The 17,742-nt window shown below is 41.0% G+C and overlaps 1 protein-coding gene across 3 annotated transcripts in view; it reads left to right on the top strand.

Annotated features, from left to right (window-relative positions):
* The window catches only part of LOC119185000 (protein dispatched homolog 1-like), a 495,836-nt gene extending 480,861 nt beyond the window's left edge, over positions 1 to 14,975 (top strand). For 2 of the 3 annotated variants that reach the window (XM_075872172.1, XM_075872170.1), the window contains exon 17: positions 688 to 14,975. In XM_075872172.1, coding sequence (XP_075728287.1) covers positions 688 to 1,335 — 648 coding nt within the window. In that variant the 3' untranslated portion in view covers positions 1,336 to 14,975. The remainder of the gene's footprint in view (positions 1 to 687) is intronic. The other variant, XM_075872171.1, reaches the window with a different exon arrangement.
* The last annotated feature ends 2,767 nt before the right edge of the window (positions 14,976 to 17,742 follow it).

Genomic DNA, 17,742 nt, shown 5'->3' with positions numbered 1-17,742 from the left:
TACCAATGTTGCATGAAACCAAACAGAAACAGTAGAAAATATCACAGTCAGTTCACTAGTTAATGTTATTCAATTCGAAGCCTGCACTTCCGAGCATTCTCATGATGGTACAACAATCACAACGACAGTTTTCTCTTAGGTCATTGTATGAAACTCTATAACTCTGCATCTCATCCTGACGAGCGTGCTGCGAGCTAAGCAGGGAGGGACAATGCAAAAAAAAAAGTTGTGTCACGTTCGCGTCACGACATTGAGAATTTTTGTCTTTTTTTTTTAATGTGCGGTTTGCCATCAGTGAGATCACAAGCATACGTGGCGGCCTCTTGCAGCAGGTCCACAATGTCCATGATGCTTCCAGCAGGTCCACAATGCTCAAATCAGCCAATGACAGCGAATTCGAATGTACGGTCTAGTCATTTCAGTATATGGCATCAATTGTAAAAAGAAAAGGGAGCATTTTTTAGCTGGCTTCAAAAATTAACTCTAAATTGCACGCCGCGTGCCGCTCTATAATGTGTCTTGCGTGTTTTCAGGAGCCTCAACTGCCGATCGGCAGAGTTTTCTGACCATGCTAAAGAAGTGTTTCGCCAGCTGCTCAGCTGGCGAAAAGAAATTGAGCTTAACAACATATGTTTAAAAAAGTTTCTGCCAGCCTTACTTGCCTTCACCTTTTCGCCTTGGATGCAGCAGGATCGCGAGACCTCGGTGATTCAGTCGCTGTCTCGCGTCGGCAGTCCCGTCACCATGGCGGCCATGACGAGTTTCCTGGCCGGAGCGCTCATGTTCCCATCATTCGTGCTTGCCTACCTCCAAGTGGGAACTTTCCTCATGCTCATCACGGTCGTCTCCTGGGTGTACGCCACATTCTTCTTTCACTCGCTGCTCAGCATTGCTGGACCGCAGCACGGCCAGCTACAGCTTGACTACCCGAGTCTGCACTGCTGCGAGAGCGCATCGCCGGCACCCGTCGACAAGACCGTGTACGCGCTCTCCGAGTCCACCCTGTCCACGTCGAGCGCAAGCTGCCCCACGGCCATCGTGCACAGCGAGAGCCACGAGCTCGAGCCGCTCACACTCGCCGTCGCGCTCAACGGCGGCAGCGCGGTCAACCGCAACGGCAACAAGAAGCAGCAGAAGAAGAAGGGGAGGCAGCGCTCGGGAAGCCTGTCAGCCGCGGCTGCACGAACTCATGGCTCACGTCGCAAAGTGAGCTTGCCCGTCGTGAGCGTGACGTTTCACGGTGACCCGAGCCCACGCCACGTGTCGGGTGCCACCAGCTCATCGACCATCGTGTGCGGGGCTGACGAGGACATTCACGACGACCCCGTCGCGTGAGCCGGGGAAACCCTGCAGGAAGACAAACAATGCCGGAGATACCCTGCCTGATGGACCCCTCTGGTCCCCCCGCTCTGAGCCGACATTGAGAGAAAGATGTTGGAACAGTTCTCGCATTTCTGACGTGATTCTCCAATTCAAGCAGCGAGGCTGATAGAAGTGCCAAAATAAGGACTATGAAGGGAGACTCGCCGGGATACTTTGTGTAACCCTGAGAGGCCTATTTAAGATCTATGATGATGCACCACGCATCAGGCAGTGACGAGTGTGACTACGTTTGCCCTAGTGGCAGAACATATAAAAGAGGTGACATTATTGACAGCTCATTATCCACACGATTGAGCGTAACGGCGGTGATATTTCATGCAAGATAGCAAACGCAAAGCCCAAGAGTGTTGATTTCTCACTGATTCAGCTTCAAAGGCTTGTGTAACCCTAAATGGCCTCTTTAACATTTATGGTGATTTGCCGTGCATCAGCAATCACAAACATAATGTTAGCCCAAGTTGGAGATTGTTGAAGGGGGACATCGTTGAAATCATTATCTGCATGAATGAGCATAAAAGTGGCTACATTTCCTGTCAGACAGCAAATGCAGGGCCCGATAAAGTGGATTTTTCTCAATGACTAGAAATTTTCAAGCCAAAGGTGACACAGCCAAGCGAGAAAAAGTGATGCTCATGACAGGAAGATTATGAAAACTGTGCTTAACACTGTCAGCGCTAAGTTGTCCAAATTTTGTACATTAAGGTCAGGAGTAGAAAAAAAGAGCTCTTAAGTCGGGTGTGCATTTGAGTTTATATGGCCAGGTCGTTACCGTCAAGAAAGCCTTAGAGGAAAGGGGACCTTTCAAAAGTTCTCATGAATGAGCCCGGGCCTTTGTTGCTAGGTCATTCTGTTTCTACAGCAAGCTAATTCAGCAGCGACTGAGGCACTCAAAGTGCGACCTCTCAACATGTACATAACATTCTTCGTTGCCAAAGCAGCGTGCAGCACAGTAGTGAAGAAACTTATTAAGTACTTGCCTTAATTGTTGCAGCTCCTTTCCTATTTATCCTTTTATGTGTATGTGTAAATATGGAGCGATTCAGTAGTGACCCATCGTGTTGTCTGAAGTACTAATGTTTTAAGTCTGCAAGTGGAAAGAATGAGAGTGTTGTCGACATGTTGTAAATAACTGCTGCACACTTACTTTTCAGCCAATCACAGACATTAACAGATAAGACGAGAAGAACTTTGTGAGTAGGAAGCATTTTCTTTTCTTCTAATGTTTAGGACCTCAGTCACTCATTGCAGCTGGAAGTTTGCTCACTGTTGAGACCAGCATGCTTCTAAGATGAAACTTGACATGCGCACACTGTACTCTCGTTGCTAAACAAGACATGGATCTTTGTCACACGCACGTCGCACGTGTGCGATCGTGTCGGGCACCCATAGGATTGGGATGCACGGCACCCTTTGTTGTAAGCGAATTGGTTTGTTGTTAGAATTTTTTCAGAATTACAAAGCACTACGATCGCAAAACTCATTCCATGATCAGTGTGTCAGCATGCGGGAGCTCATGACCCTGCTTTGCGCTTTAAGTGTACATTCATTTCTTCTTACTAGAAGACTTGAAAAAGTTTTATGGCATAACAGTTCACTCTGTAGCTAAAAATGACCCCTTATAAGCTTTGCAACAAGCTTTATCGCTATGGAAAACAAAATGCTTACAAAACTTTTATATTTTTTATGACATGATAAAATATATAGTAGAGGTTTCAAGAATTTGAGTTTTGGTGTAGCTGACTTACTTTACGCCATACTGCAGCATTTACAAATATTTTATATTTGCAGTATGCACGAAAATATTTTGCCATTGTTTTGACAAATAGTGAATTCTGATTGCAAACCTCCAATGGGTTATCAAAGAACTTAATGTTTGTAGTATCTGAACAATATTTTGTAGCTTTGTGTCACTCATAAACACTCATGGCTTGTGACTTACGTGTCAAGTTAGCTCATTTGTTTGTCACACCCATCACATGAAGTGCGGACGATGTGTGCATGTGCATTGATTTATTGCCATTAGCACTGACGTGTTGCTCACTCGTATTTCGATCTTATCGTACTGTGTTGTAACTCTTCTGCAGCAGCATCCCGTCACGCTTTGCCGTCATGTGTGACGCAGTGAGATGCATGTGACGGTGATTTATATTTTGGCACTGCTGCCACGGAACTCCAAGCTTCTGAGACTTTCATGCAAGACATGTCACACGTGCGCTTCCGATGTCAGCTGGTTTCTCACGTGACATTTTCGCATCACGTGTGGCCGATGCACTGTGTTAATCAGCACGCATCTTTTTTTTTTCTGCCTGTTTGTCACTCCGAAGTGAGCAGCAGCACCTGAAAGTCACAAGTTGTGTGGCAAAACCTGTGCATACCTCCCGAAAGGTCGTCGTGTATGCGTCTGTCACACGTTGTATAGTGCACCGAGTCTGTAGGGCAGTAGTTTGTTTTTGTAAATACAAATCACGCGGAAGATTTAGAGACATGCTATACATGGGGACGACATTCTGTGGCTACACAGCAAAAATTGCGGGATGTATCTACAGCACGTATATACACAGTTACACACGCCGTAGTGCAAATCATAAAAAAATTGCGTCACACTTCGTCGCGCCTGTCATGTGCTACGTCGTGACTGTCACATTCAATGTTTGTCATGACTGTCGCGTGCCAGAAGACTTATGCACTCATTGATATTCTGCCAGCATGTCTCGACAATGGAGCATGGTAAAGTCGCGCCATCTCTCAGGAATGTCCGTGGATGCATGTGCTCATTTTTTGACCTAATTGGACTCTGTAAATTATTCATGAGCTCGGCAGAAACTATTTTCTCGTTGAAAAGCACACCGCACCATAGTTTAGTGTGAAAACTTGAGCTCATTGTTTTTATGGCGTCATGCGGGAACCTTTCGAATTTATAGTAGTTACAACCAGTGTCACTTCAACGTGTGAGCTCTAGCTCTAAAATTTTGGCTGTGTGCCATAAAAAGTTGTCCCCAAATGTAGTTGATATGTAAGCATTACAGTTATGAGAGCTGCACAGGCTGTTCTACTGTAGATAATGTTATTGTTACAAAAAAAAAGATCTTCGCTTTTGTGTACAGCATCAGAAGGTGCTCATGACAGTGTTCTTGCTTCCAAGTTTTCCGTGTCCCGGTCATTACAGTTTTGAGATTTAAGTTATTCACAGTCAAGTACACAACATATGGCTGTAATTGTTCATCCAACGGATCAGAAAACTCCCTACAAAATCTGTTCTCCATGGGTCAGTCCAACATTTTGACTTGAGGCCACGTGTACAAGAAAAAACAGAACACAAAAACATACGGGTCTAGAGATACTATATCAAACGTTACGCGTATTACGCTTGTGTAATTATTTTTTATTTATTTGTTATGGAGTTCTGTTTGTTGAAAGTCCGCAAGACTAGCTTTCTGGTTGCTGTAGCATTGTTGCCGTATTCTCTGCTCCTAACAGAGCATATATGTTTCTGTCGACATTATATGTGGATGGTTTTCCCAGGTTGCCACATAAATCCAAAATCTAATTACAGACATTTAGTCTGAAGTATATCGAGGAAGGTGTACAGTCCAGACTAGAATTTTTAGCCGTAAATATGTATTACCTTTACAAGCTTTAGACGATTTTTGTTTTTGCTTTACAGGCAATGTCAAGATCATAATTTGTGCGAGTGTTTGTTCTGTGAAACAGTCGGTAGACAGTATAGGACGGCTGGGCAGTATGTCTTGGCCAATGTATCATGCTCAACAATGTTCCAATGTTAATGGAATGCCATGTTATTTATGATGTTCATGTGAACATCACCGAGTTAGTCGAGAGAACGTGCATAACATCAGTGGCAGTAGCCTTGTCTAAAATCCTTTTGTAAATGACTCGTACGTGCACAAACATAGGCCTTCGCTAGCTGAATGATTAAGTAACGTCATAATCGTCATACTTAACAATGTTGAAGTAGTAGCTGGTTACCAGGTTGGCATTAAACAGAGAACATTCAAAATGTGCCAGATGGAGATGTACAGAGTTTACGTCCAGGTTTCAGTGGGGCTGAATCTGTGCACTTTCGTGTCTATACGTACCTTTCAGGGCAGGTAAAAAGTCAGCCAGCATGCGTTCATGCTCACAATCATCATTAACTTTACGTGGCATACATTAGACCTAAGCTTATATTAAAACCTGTATCTCGCAAGCTTGAAATGTGAGTCTCACATTTTTTTTATTGTGCCCAGTTTGCTCTATAGCTATCCGTTCCTTCTGTCATATATGAGGTAAATTTGGTGTGCGTAAAAAATAAGGAAGCCAACTTATGAAATGCTGATGCCCACAAGAGAGCAAGCTGGAGAACGAGCTACCTTGTTTTAATTGTTAAGCGATTTGCACAGTACCATGCAGACATTACACTGTCACATGGGACATAGTGCATTCTTACAAACTATTCGGCTGTCACATGCAGATTCTCATTTTCAAGTTCACCCGGCTACACCTTATAGGAACATTTGTGAAGTAATCCAAGTCCTGCGTAAAATATGCCTACCCATGTTCCATCACCTAAAAATCTTCAGCCAGTTATATAACGCTTCTGCTAATACTTCTATGACAAATGCAGAAGCTGTGTTCACTGCATCTGTAATTATTACAGTGTTTAATCTCCTTAGAAATTTACAGATAACAATAATGCTCACTTGATTTCATTAACAAAACTTAAGAACAATTATTTCTTCATCAAATCTTTTTAGTAGGGTGGCTGTTTCTTTATCGCCGATAGATTATACCACTTTGAAAATTTCGTTCGAATCTGTTGCACACATGATGCAAAACGAAAATTTGAGGAGCTGCTTTTTACCTGTTCAGGATATTTTGTTCACAGAGCTCTATGTAAATCTACGAGGCATGATTCAAGACGTGTGGTGGCGACAGTCTCAGCTGTCATTTTATCATCACTGCAGACTGCACTCAAACTTAGATATAACGAATTTCGGATATAGCGAATTATTGGTTATAACGGTGTAATTGACCATCATAAACACACTGTTACAAATAATTGTTTATAACAATTTTTCTGATATAACATTAGCTTTGTCATAAATACAGAGTTACAAATAATCGTTTATAACAATTTTTTGGATATAACAAAGTATTTTCAAGGCAGATATGACTTTTCTATAAGGAGGTTCGAGTGTACTACATAGTACATGGTGCTGTACCTTGTGATTGCCCGCCATAGCACTGTGAAAAATGGTGCCAAGGTTTGCAATTGTTAATGTTATTTCACTTTCTGCTGACAAATGTTGTGCAAGAGCTATTTGACGCTGCGCTGTGTCGTTTTGTGAACGCCTACTATGGGATATTCTAAGGTGGAAAGCTGCTTTTCAGAAATTATAACTGCCCTAAAAATGCCCTAAGAAATTGATTTCCTTTAAAGTATTCTTGATTCTGCCACAACTTATGCGTGTCTCACCATTTTTTATGAATGCTATATCATTATTTCAGTCATAACGGTCTTTTATACATCAGCAACCAATCTCTGGTCTTTTCTTTATTACTGTTTTCCCTCCTTAATTTTTTCATAACATAATCTTCTTAGAAACCTTTCTCAGACCTGGCATGCCCAGTTTTGGTCATAATTTGTCTTGCTGGAATGCCGATTGCTTCTCGAGTGTGAGTGGTAAGTGTTACTTTTGAAAGTTAGTTAAAAATTTTTTTTCACGAAGGGTGAAATAAGAGATGTGCTTTTCCTCAGCTGCTCAAATGAGAGTTTAAAAAATCCATAGCTTTTGTTTTTGAAAAGCTAAAATCGTAAAATTAACCTTGTTGCATTCAGTGGTCTGTTTGAAATGCAGTTTTTCATTGACCGGGATTTAAATAGCCAGTCCATGAAAATCAAGGTCAAATGAAATTTTTTTATGAATAAATAATTTTAAAATTTGTGGCATTGTATACACAATACCTGAGCTTATATTTGGTATGGGCACATGAAAGTACTCAATCATTGAAGTTTTTATAAGCCTTACTAAAATTGCGATGCACGTCGTGTCAAAAGTCCACTTTCCCCCCTTAAAAACTGGATCTGTCATTGCAACTGCAAGCCTACCTGCTAAGCCGTAGTGATACTTTTGTAGTCACATACGATGTTAGTAATGTGCCGTGTTTTCTAGCACCAAAGTTTTGTTCCAGCCGGAACAAAAGTATGTTCCGCTGGTGTTGTGTGTTGTAACTGCACATAGAAGCATGCATTTATAGCAAAAGGCCTATAGCTACTCTAGAAGATTGTTTTTCAGTACGCAGAGTGAAAGTTAGTGACTTGTGCCAAGTTTTCCCCGAAAATGCGTGTCCATTATGTCGTGATGTTTTTGTTTTGGGCGTGTTACCAGTTTGCCCGATTGTGCACCATTATTTCATATTTGTTTTAACAGTTATTGGCAATCACAGAGAAAGAAACGTCTTGGCGAAGAAACAAAAAATTCAGATATGTTCAGGTTATGTCAGGAAAGAATCTGCATAGTTGAACACTTGCGTTAGGTATGTGCTGAGAATATAACAGTTGCCACGGTTACCAAGTATGCTAGTGCTGAAAGCTTGCATATGGTCTCTCCAGATGGTGCCACTTTATGCCCTTGCTGTCTTTGCGTGTGTACTCTATAGTGGAAGTCAATTTGAAAAGCTAGAACTAGCGTGCATTGTTGCCATATTGATGAAGCAACATCTGCAATGTTTAGACAATGTTAACAATGTTGCCAGCAAACATTCTGGGAACGTTGGACGAATTGGTGCCACTAGGGCATTCGAGTTGGGAGTACACTTTCAAAAAGCAGTACTGTCTTGATTGTTTCGAAGTTTCTCCCAAACGTTTCTTCCTCTGTGCTTTTTTTTTTTCGTCACTGTAAGCGTCACACACTGCACAGGCATACCTGTTAAACAAAAGTCGAACTGCGTTCGTACTCAAAATGCTCATAGTGGTATGTGATCACCGCGCTCACCACTGTACGTGCTCATCGTGTACACCCAAATACCCAAGAAACTGTACAGGCCCGTTTCCTCTCGCAGACGACTTCCGTAAGAGACGTAGCTGTAGAACAAAAGGCTTAGTGAGACCTAGATTGTGTACTTGTGTGACGTGATTGATTGTGACGACTTTGCGAGAGTGCATATTGTCTGACGCCAGTGATAAGAGCGTTGCGACTGTTACATTGTTTCGTTTGCGCGTTGGTTTGTTGTGAAGAACGAAGCGCCGTTGCTGTCAGCTATTACGACAGTGCTTTTATTGCCGTTTGCTCTGGCGTGTCGTGTACCTGCGACAACTTCAGACACGACAGCATGTCACAATGTAAGTTGCTTGTTCCAATGACGTTCAGAATTATTTGTTGTTTTGTAAATGGCTCTCTGTGCATTGGAAGATGATGTCCTTGCTGTGTTTTCAGACGCGAATTGCTGAAGGTTGATCATTTTGCTTGCTTAGTAGGGAAAATATGTGATTCAAAGAGGTCGCATCAGTCTCTTTCTTTCAAAGATTAAAAAATTCTAGATTTGTTAACTAAAAAGAAGAGCCTAATTTGTTGCCCCCAACTCTGAAGCTACGTGAAGGCTGTAATAAGATATTTTTTCTTACCAGTCATTGCATTGTTTATCTAGTGCCCTCTAAGTATTACGAATGGTCACATCACGTAGCTGACCTGGCAATTTGTTTACCTATTGTTGCATGCATGATTTTCAGTTATTTGCTGAGGCAGGCAAAATTAGATTAATTGAAGACATTTTGCAGCCACTATACCACCTGTTCTGGCTCAGCAGCAGTTACATAGATTCACCGATTGCCATGTGCAACAAAAAAATATGTTTTGCTCGATGCATGGAATCTGTTGGCCCACACCCTTAAGAAATAGTATGAAACTGATTTATGTGGTATCATGTTTAAAATAAATAAATTCTTATTATTTTTCAATAGCAGCGCACAAGGGCACTTACATTCAGGTTGGTTGAACACGGACGTTCAAATTATGAGGAAATGTCATGATCATGAGTTCCAAGTGTGCGCTAATACGAAAGCGACACCTACCAAAATGACTGTGCCAACTTTTGAGCACAAATCACGCGTTTAGCTCGATTATCATTTTATATCAAATATGAAACACACAAGACATGTTTCTGTGGGGAATAATATTTTGTGGTGATTGAATGGAGCTAAGTTTTCCATAAAGTGAGCTTTCCCGTTGCCGCTTGTCCGAGGTACCACTGGCGAGCTTGATCAGTATTATGCGAACATTGCCGTTTGCCACTTGTATATCAAGAGCAGTGTGTGCTGACGTGTGTTCTGATACCTCTTGATGATGATTATTATAAAAATCATAATTCACAATGAAAAAGAAGTGAAAATAAAATAAAACCAACTCATTCGGACACACGATAGCCTCTAGATCACTAATTTAGATAAAAGTACATCACTGACATTTCATGTTGTTGTGTCCAAAATAGATTATTCTATGCTGCCAGTTTAGCTTCTTATTAGCTCTACTTTCTCTAGGGCACAATGAACATCAGCCTATTTAAATGCATATTGCACATACGTTTCATTTTGGCAAATAAATAATTTCATTATTTGTGAAGTATGTACCTCTGGAGCAACCTTGATAAGGCCGCAGTTGAGTTTACTAGTTGGTGACTTTTAACTATTGTCTCAGTAGACATTGCATGTATAGTCCCGGTCAAAAGCTTGCAGGCCACGTTCCCATAAGAATACATGAAATAGTGGCCTGTGAACTCTTCACCTCCCCGCTGTACCTGGCATTTATCACCATGGTGTAGCAGTGATCTATCTCTAAACACATTGCCTCTGAGATGTTGCCAGATTTTACTGATCCCAGAGGTCTTATTGGGGAGCTCACATGTTAGAAGCCATGCTCTCTGTTTATTTTGGAAGCCTTGCTGAGGTCACCCTCCTTGCCATGCAGTGATTCCACTGAGCTGTTGTGGTGGTATTTATTTTTTTTTTATCACGGTGCCAAAAACAGCCCTTATTTTATTTTTTTAGCTTTCTTTAGCGTTTCCGCCAATAATTTCAAACATCAAATTTCACACTAAAGCTGCTCTGCAATCATTCTGGCTGAAACTTGTTTTTTTTATGCAGCCTAAGGCTTTGTTGAAATTTGGCTCTACGCTGGAATACAAAATGAACACATTTTCAAGAGGCTACCCTACATCACGCTATCTGTAACTTGTAATGAACTCGGTACCTCGTCAAGCTCTTGAGCTTTCAGTCCTGTACCCTTCCTATCGAAAGGAAATGAACTTGATAGATTGATTTATTGGTTGATCTGAACCTATCCTGAGCCTGCTAGTTTTCTCATTTCACCAATTGACAATGATGCCATCCTCGTTTCATGGACCATTATTACTCGATAATTTCACAAAGGGCCTTAGTAATGTGCCCTAAATTTCTGTGTTGGAATAATCAAGAAATTGTGTTACTTTATTCTATACTAGCTCATTATAAACACTAATATGTTACTAATATGTGTGCATATGTAAACTCTTGCTGCTTCTTTTTTTATGCAAAAATAGTGCCAACTCTAGGCAGTATATGTAATTTTTCTCATGAAACTAAGGGTCATCATAGTACTTAAATGAAATTAGCAGAAGCAAATATCAAATGGAAGACCCAAATCAGTGTTTCTGCTGCTGCATTTTAAAATTGTCTCTCGTAGTTTGATTTTCACTGAAACTGCCGGTTCATAAAAATTAAAAAAGAGGCACATTAAGATGAGCTATTTAAGAAATTTGTTTTCATTGAATTTTCGCCATATGTATTGGAAACATGTCTTGAGAGAAAAAAAAATGTTTTTTTTTTTCCAACGATACTAGAGAGCTTTGACAGGGCAGAAATATTAGAGCTGCATCTACGAATTGTGAAGCTATTGCTGATGTTCTGTGTCGATGTGATCAATTATAAATCAATGTACCAATCGCAAATGGCGTGACTTGGGCATTATTAAAAAAAAATAGGTCACAGAAAGGAGATGGAAGCTTCAACTGGTACGCAGTGGTTGAGCAAACAACTGTGGCACAGGCAATATTTTGCCCAGACCGCGTGTGTTCATCAATGCGACAATAAGCTTATTATAGAGCGTTAATGTGCGTCTCTCTCATAGGTGATCGTAGGTAAATCTGCTAGGAAAGCCATTGCTGTTATCATAAAGATGTCTACACTTGCCAAGTGTTGGGGCTACTCACATTCATCGCCCAACAACCGCTGCTCACATGCAGAAAAGTTGTGACGTGAAGACAGTTGCCTTGATGTAATTCTGCTATTGCATTTCCACAGGCACGTCTGCACAATATATCTTGTCAATGCAGCCACACTAAAGCCTCATTAAAACAAAAGCTGCATCTTACAAGAAAATAAGTTTGTTATATCCAAAAATTTGTTATAACAGTACATTCCTAACACTATATTCATTGCAAGACTACTCTTCCCTTATTTCCTTATAACTAAAGACCAGAACTTTAGGCAAAATGCGTATTTTTTCTTTAAGTCCATGTCGAGCCTATTTAATATATAAACATAAACTAAGGGATGAGAAATATTTTAATCACATATCTATTGTGCCTATAGGTGCCTATGTTGAGGCTCGTGCCTATGTCAGCTTTTAAGTGTTTAAAAATGCTTTTTCACGCTTGTCGATCCAACGTTTTGCTTTAATGAGCTGTTCATATGGAGGAAAACAAAAAGCACTTGGTGTGGCCATAGTAACGACAGCACATGCCTAGCGTGCTAGTTGTTTTTTTTTTTTTTTTCGTTCATGCTTTCAGCTCCTGGTAAGGTGAAATTATGATTCAACGTAGGGTCCACGCTCGCATGCACTGTGTTATATCGGCAGAAACAGATCATAAGTTGATGCACTGCCACAGCCGACGTATATCTAGACTCGGTCGATGCGCTCCGATGCATGAGATGTTTGCCAACGCTCGAATAACGTCGCACTATAAACGCGCCTTTACGAGAGTGACGCTTGTAACCCAGCGAGTCAAAGTGACACTAGCATCTATAGCGCTAGCGGGCCCCCCCTAAAAGATTTCTGTCGCTTGGTTCGAGAGCAGTGTGGCATGGCGGTTGTGTGAGCGAGGCTAGAGTGTACTGTAGTGAAGCGAGGAGAGACTAACGCTAGTGTACCCCTTGCACCTTGAAGATCTCCGTCGCTAGGTCCGAGAGTAGTGCAGCTCGACGGTTGCTTTTGGGAGGCTAGAGTACAATTTTGCTGGAACTTACTCTAATCAGCCGAAACTAAGCTAGGCTAGCGCTACACGCAAGTTTCGTTGACATTTATGTTCTTCATAATGGCAGCTGTCGAAAGTCTGCCGAGCGATGCGGAATACAAAGAAGCCATAAAGTGTACTTCTCAGGCAATGGACCAGTGGGTCACAGCTCTACTCCGTAGATTGAGAAACGTTCTATGTGGAAAACAAGGGAGAAGACATTGAAAGGTCAGCAATATTTTGTGTTTAATGTCCATTCTGAAGCACGCATAGGCATAAAGTTCACATTTCCTTACGCAACTGCCAATTTGTTTAAGTAACTCCTGAATCTGCACAAATAACATGTATTTTGTGGTCAGTCACTTTATGTGCACACAAATTACTTTTGTTATTTTTATATGTGCATCTGTGAACTGGCATGCGCCTATTACACAGAATGCAGGCTTATGCAAAAGCTTCAATGACACAGGCCACTTTCAACTTTATCGCTTACACTGTATAGTAATCCACAATTTAAATTTCTCAGGTAACATCATGCTATAAAAAGTATGCAATAAGTGGTTGAACTACGCACCAGGGACAGGATATCACTATTGAGTTTAACGCTTAAAGGCAAACTTGCGGATACCCGGTATTTTTTCGGACGAGCAGGAAAGGTTCGCCTCATTCCCAATAGACTTGTCGCTGACAGGGTTGCTTCAAAGCTTAAATCTGCCTTGTAAAAAATCTTGGATTGTATGGGCTAAAGCAAGTTTTGAGTGGTGCTGATACAAGTATTCTGAATGGAATTAAAGCCTTGAAAGTGTTAGGTTACAATATACACTTCACAAACTTCAGTGGACGTCGAGTGTTTTTTTTTTTTTTCGCAGAAAGCAAATACTGACTGAAAGCAAGCATAATTCAAGCCCAAAAACCTTGAGATGATGCTGGTTTGTCACTGTTAAAGCCTTTCCCACAACGTCAAATTATTTCCGCTTTCAGCTAAATCTTTTCAAATGATTATGCTTCTTCTTAATTCTTTTTATGAAAAAAATAAATTTAGCTTTCCCGAAGCACAGAATTTGCCTCCTGTGTTTTTTAGAAGTTGAATGATTGTCCTGAGAATGCTACTGAAGTAATTATGAATTGTGCCTATATATGCCTAAATGATAATTTTTAACACCTATTTATGCCTAAATGGCAGTTTTTATGGCCTAAAACATTCATTTTTCGTGCCTAAAGTTCCGGTCTCTGGTTATAACCGATATTTTGTTATAGCCGGGTTCTTTATATTGAGGCTCAATTAAAGAGCAATAAAGGAAAGGGGCATTAAACAGCAGTATCTTATTTTATTTAGTATGTTATGCTCCTTTGCCAACGATGTGTAAAAATGATAACTAGGATGGCTTTCCCATTTTTCTAGTTCAATATTAACCAGTTGTGAACCGTGGGAGGCACACAAAGATATCGGTCACAATCGAAATTTTATGAACGAGGCTAGGCATTCGTTCGTTCTAGAAGCACTCATAGGCACAAAATGCCAATTATTGGTGTTGCCTGACGTTTGCTATCTAGAAAACGGGGGTTTAGCTAGAGTGCCTTGGTTTACCTAAGCTGTAGTCGTATAACCATATTCGAGATTGGAGCAGATTTCAGATTTTTACGCTGATCGTGCTGAATCGAAAATACTGATCTCAAACCCAGTAAATGGTCAAAATGACCGCGAGGTTCTTTGAAAGGTGGAAGTTTGAACTAAAGTAACGACAGTGGCCCAAAGAACTTCACTAAAGTCACCTTTTCAACAAAAAAAGACATCTTTATGAGAGCAGCGACCGCTTTCACGGGTTTTCCATAGATTTCATAAAGTGGTTTTTGCTCTAAGAAACACAGCAACCCTCCTTGAAATTTAGGCTGCGACAATTTTCATTGTTCTACCACTGCTCGAAAACATGGCAAGGATGTTCACACTGCAAAATCTTGCAATTTCTTACGGCCTTAAGTTGATTTGTCGTGTTTGTGGTGCACGTTCTCATGGTTGCTGACACACTGAAGTCTGATTGGGAAGCTGGCTTGGCAAATTCTTACAGTTCGGACAAGGATTGCCAGTTGCGATGCTCGTGTGTGAAGATTCGAGTGAAGCGGTTTATTTTGGTGCTACTGTGTGGAACAGAGTGGAAAAAAATGATGCTCGTCGTCAAAAAATTATTTTTGCCAGCTCTCAGAGGGGGCACGTGAATTGGGGAAAAAAATTTGCCTAAAAGCTGCAGATATACATTGTACATACCACTGCCTTCTCGGAGAGTTTGTGTCTTTTGAAGATGACAAATAAAGACGAACATTGTACATAAGAGCAGTGCCTGTGCGGTCTTTTATTGTGTGATCATATGTCTATCTCACACATTATCATTTGTAGGATAACAATTGTGAGATAATATGATTTGAAAAGTGAGATAACGTCCATTGCAGGCAGGAAGATTGTCGGCTGATTTTTTTCATCTTGTTGTTGGTAACGTTGAAATTAGAAAAAGAGTCTGTGGATGCCGCAAGGTGATGGAAGTGTGGATTCTACCAGCATCGACAACTTAATGTTGCATTGTCCACTTCTTTTAATGGCTCTTGAAAATAGAAAGACTCAAGCACATCACAAGAAAAAAAGAAAAAGCCGTTGTCTGCACATGTTGCCTCTGTGAGGTTGTACAAGTAAACAATTTAACTATTAAAGTGGCACCATTCTGCAGAGAAGTGAAAAGCAATAGACAGCATCAGACCTAACGATTTATGTAGATCATCAACTTTACCGACGCTGCAAAACGTAACGCTAACTAAACTTTCTAGAGGTGTTGGGATTACTCAGGATTCCGTTTATAGAGCACAAAAAAATATTGAAATGCTGAATGACTGTGGACCCAGCATTGTACAGCATTTTAAAAGGAAGTTTTGTTACACACTGTAAGCTATAATGTGCGGTACGGGGCCAAAAACTTTTTTCAATTTGGTTCGTTTGAGGCGTTCAAAAAACAAAAATCAACTCTGCTGCTACCATACCTCAATCAGGTGGAAGCCTGTGTTGAAGAAGTCACTTTCCTGCCTTACCTTGGCGAGTATTTCCAAGCAATGTACAGTCCTTGATGTCAGAGGTAAGATCAGGTTGGGCTACCTGTAAGACATTTTTTTTTCTTTTTTATTTTCGCCAGTATATGCAATTTCAGCGTGATTTTATTCAGCATGCTTAAAGTGAGGAGCTATCGAGTTATCGACCGTACCTTTTCTTCGTACTGTCACTGACTGGATCTTTCGACGACATTTGCAGCGAAGGACGCAATTACGTGGCAGATTTTTTTGCTCGGTGTTGCCTCGCGGCGCATATTTAGTAGTGGCACTGCGCACTTCAAACAGGAGTCAAGAACTGTTGCCAGTAAGGTTCAATAGTGCTTGCTGCATGGAGAAATCTAATGCACTCTCACTATAAGCATGGCTCTCCAATGAAGGAATATTGAACAAAATTTTTGCCATCAAGATTTTCATCCACATTGATAGATTAGGTGTAGAAATCAATCGACACAATCTTCATTTCAGGCATAAGCTGGAGGAACACAGTGAATTTGTTGAGTTTTTCACGAACCACCACGTCTAGCAGCTGCACTGTGAAATACAGTAGACTTGTTGAAGAGAACTCAAAGGGACCAGGAAAATATTTTCATTTAACAGGAGTTCCACTTACTCAGAGATGAACAAGGATGGAAAATCCAAGTCAGAAACCAGTTGTCCTGGAAGCAGTTGTTCTGTTTAACAGATTTCTATTTACTGAGAGTCCATTGTCGAAGAGGCGACGTTACACTCGCCGAATACAGGCATTCCAACAACGTCTCCTCAACCCGGTCCGCTCCCAGTACGGTTTTGGAACCATACTGCGGCGTACGATGCTCCCACTGGAGTAAAGCATCATGGCTTTTTGTGAAAGGGGGAGTGGGATGAAAGGGGAGGTGGAGAAAAAGGACGGGAACTCTTGCACTCATCATGCACCACGTAGTGTGCGACGCTGCGGCTCGTGCTCACATGTCGCCGCCGTGCGCCGACAACCCGCCAAAAACACAACCAACTGTTCAAAGCTACGTGACGTAAACTTTGTTTATCAGAACAGTGGTTGTCCCAGTGGAGTTTTGATGTTTTTATCAGTTTATGTAATTTTTCTTGCTCATCATCATCAGCCTGACTAGGCACACTGCAGGACAAAGGCCTCTCCCATGTTCTGCTAGTCAATTCGGTCCTACGTTTGCTTGCTGCCATTTTTTTCAGTATTCTTTGCCTAATACTTTGAAAAAAGTCAATTCACTGTTTATGCCAAGGAGTTCTGTAAACGAGTTTCATTAACGTGCACTGTCACAGGGTTATCCAAGTGCACCCTGAAGAAGGTGTGGTTCTGGCAGTGACCCTCAAGATATGCCAGCCTTTCATCACATTAGTCATAAACTTTAAAATAAAGCTGAATGAAATGCATTAGCATCTCTTTTTCTACCTGATTTTGTGCACACGCTTGCTTCATAAGTTTTTTCAACTACAGTGTTTTTTTCGTTCCCTTTTTCGGAGTTCTTTGAAACATATTAGAAGAGTTCTATTGTACGGTACTCACATATCGAAATGCATTCAAACCTCGTTATAACAAGCTTGCATTTTACAACAAAAATTAAGTTTGTTACATCCTAAAAGTCATCACAAATGTATATTCCTAACGCTATATCTATCGCAAGATTATTCTTCGTTTACTTTGTAATAACCCATACTTCGTTATATCAACGTTTGATTGTACAAAATTTTAGATCTACATCACGGACACATTTACATTTCTATAGTCTTCAGTCTAGGTCTTCGGGTGCAATTTTCACCTGAACACTTACGTCAATGCCATTATTATATTTAAGACACAAATTTCTACCATGCTTACGTGGTCATCTCAAAAAAGTTCACTTAGCAGTTGTTAGACAGAAAGCTTTGATGTTGTATTTTAATTGATGGGTACCATACACTGATATACCTAGTGTTCCCATTGTTCATTATCAGAGCCTGAACTTGGTGAGGGGGCCCTTTGAAATGATATCATTGCAGCAACATGCACAG

Source organism: Rhipicephalus microplus, chromosome 8, assembly GCF_043290135.1.
Source record: "Rhipicephalus microplus isolate Deutch F79 chromosome 8, USDA_Rmic, whole genome shotgun sequence".
Classification (NCBI taxonomy): Eukaryota; Metazoa; Arthropoda; class Arachnida; order Ixodida; family Ixodidae; genus Rhipicephalus; species Rhipicephalus microplus.
Note: the sequence above shows the minus strand (reverse complement) of the source record. Positions and strands in the feature narration are given on the sequence as shown.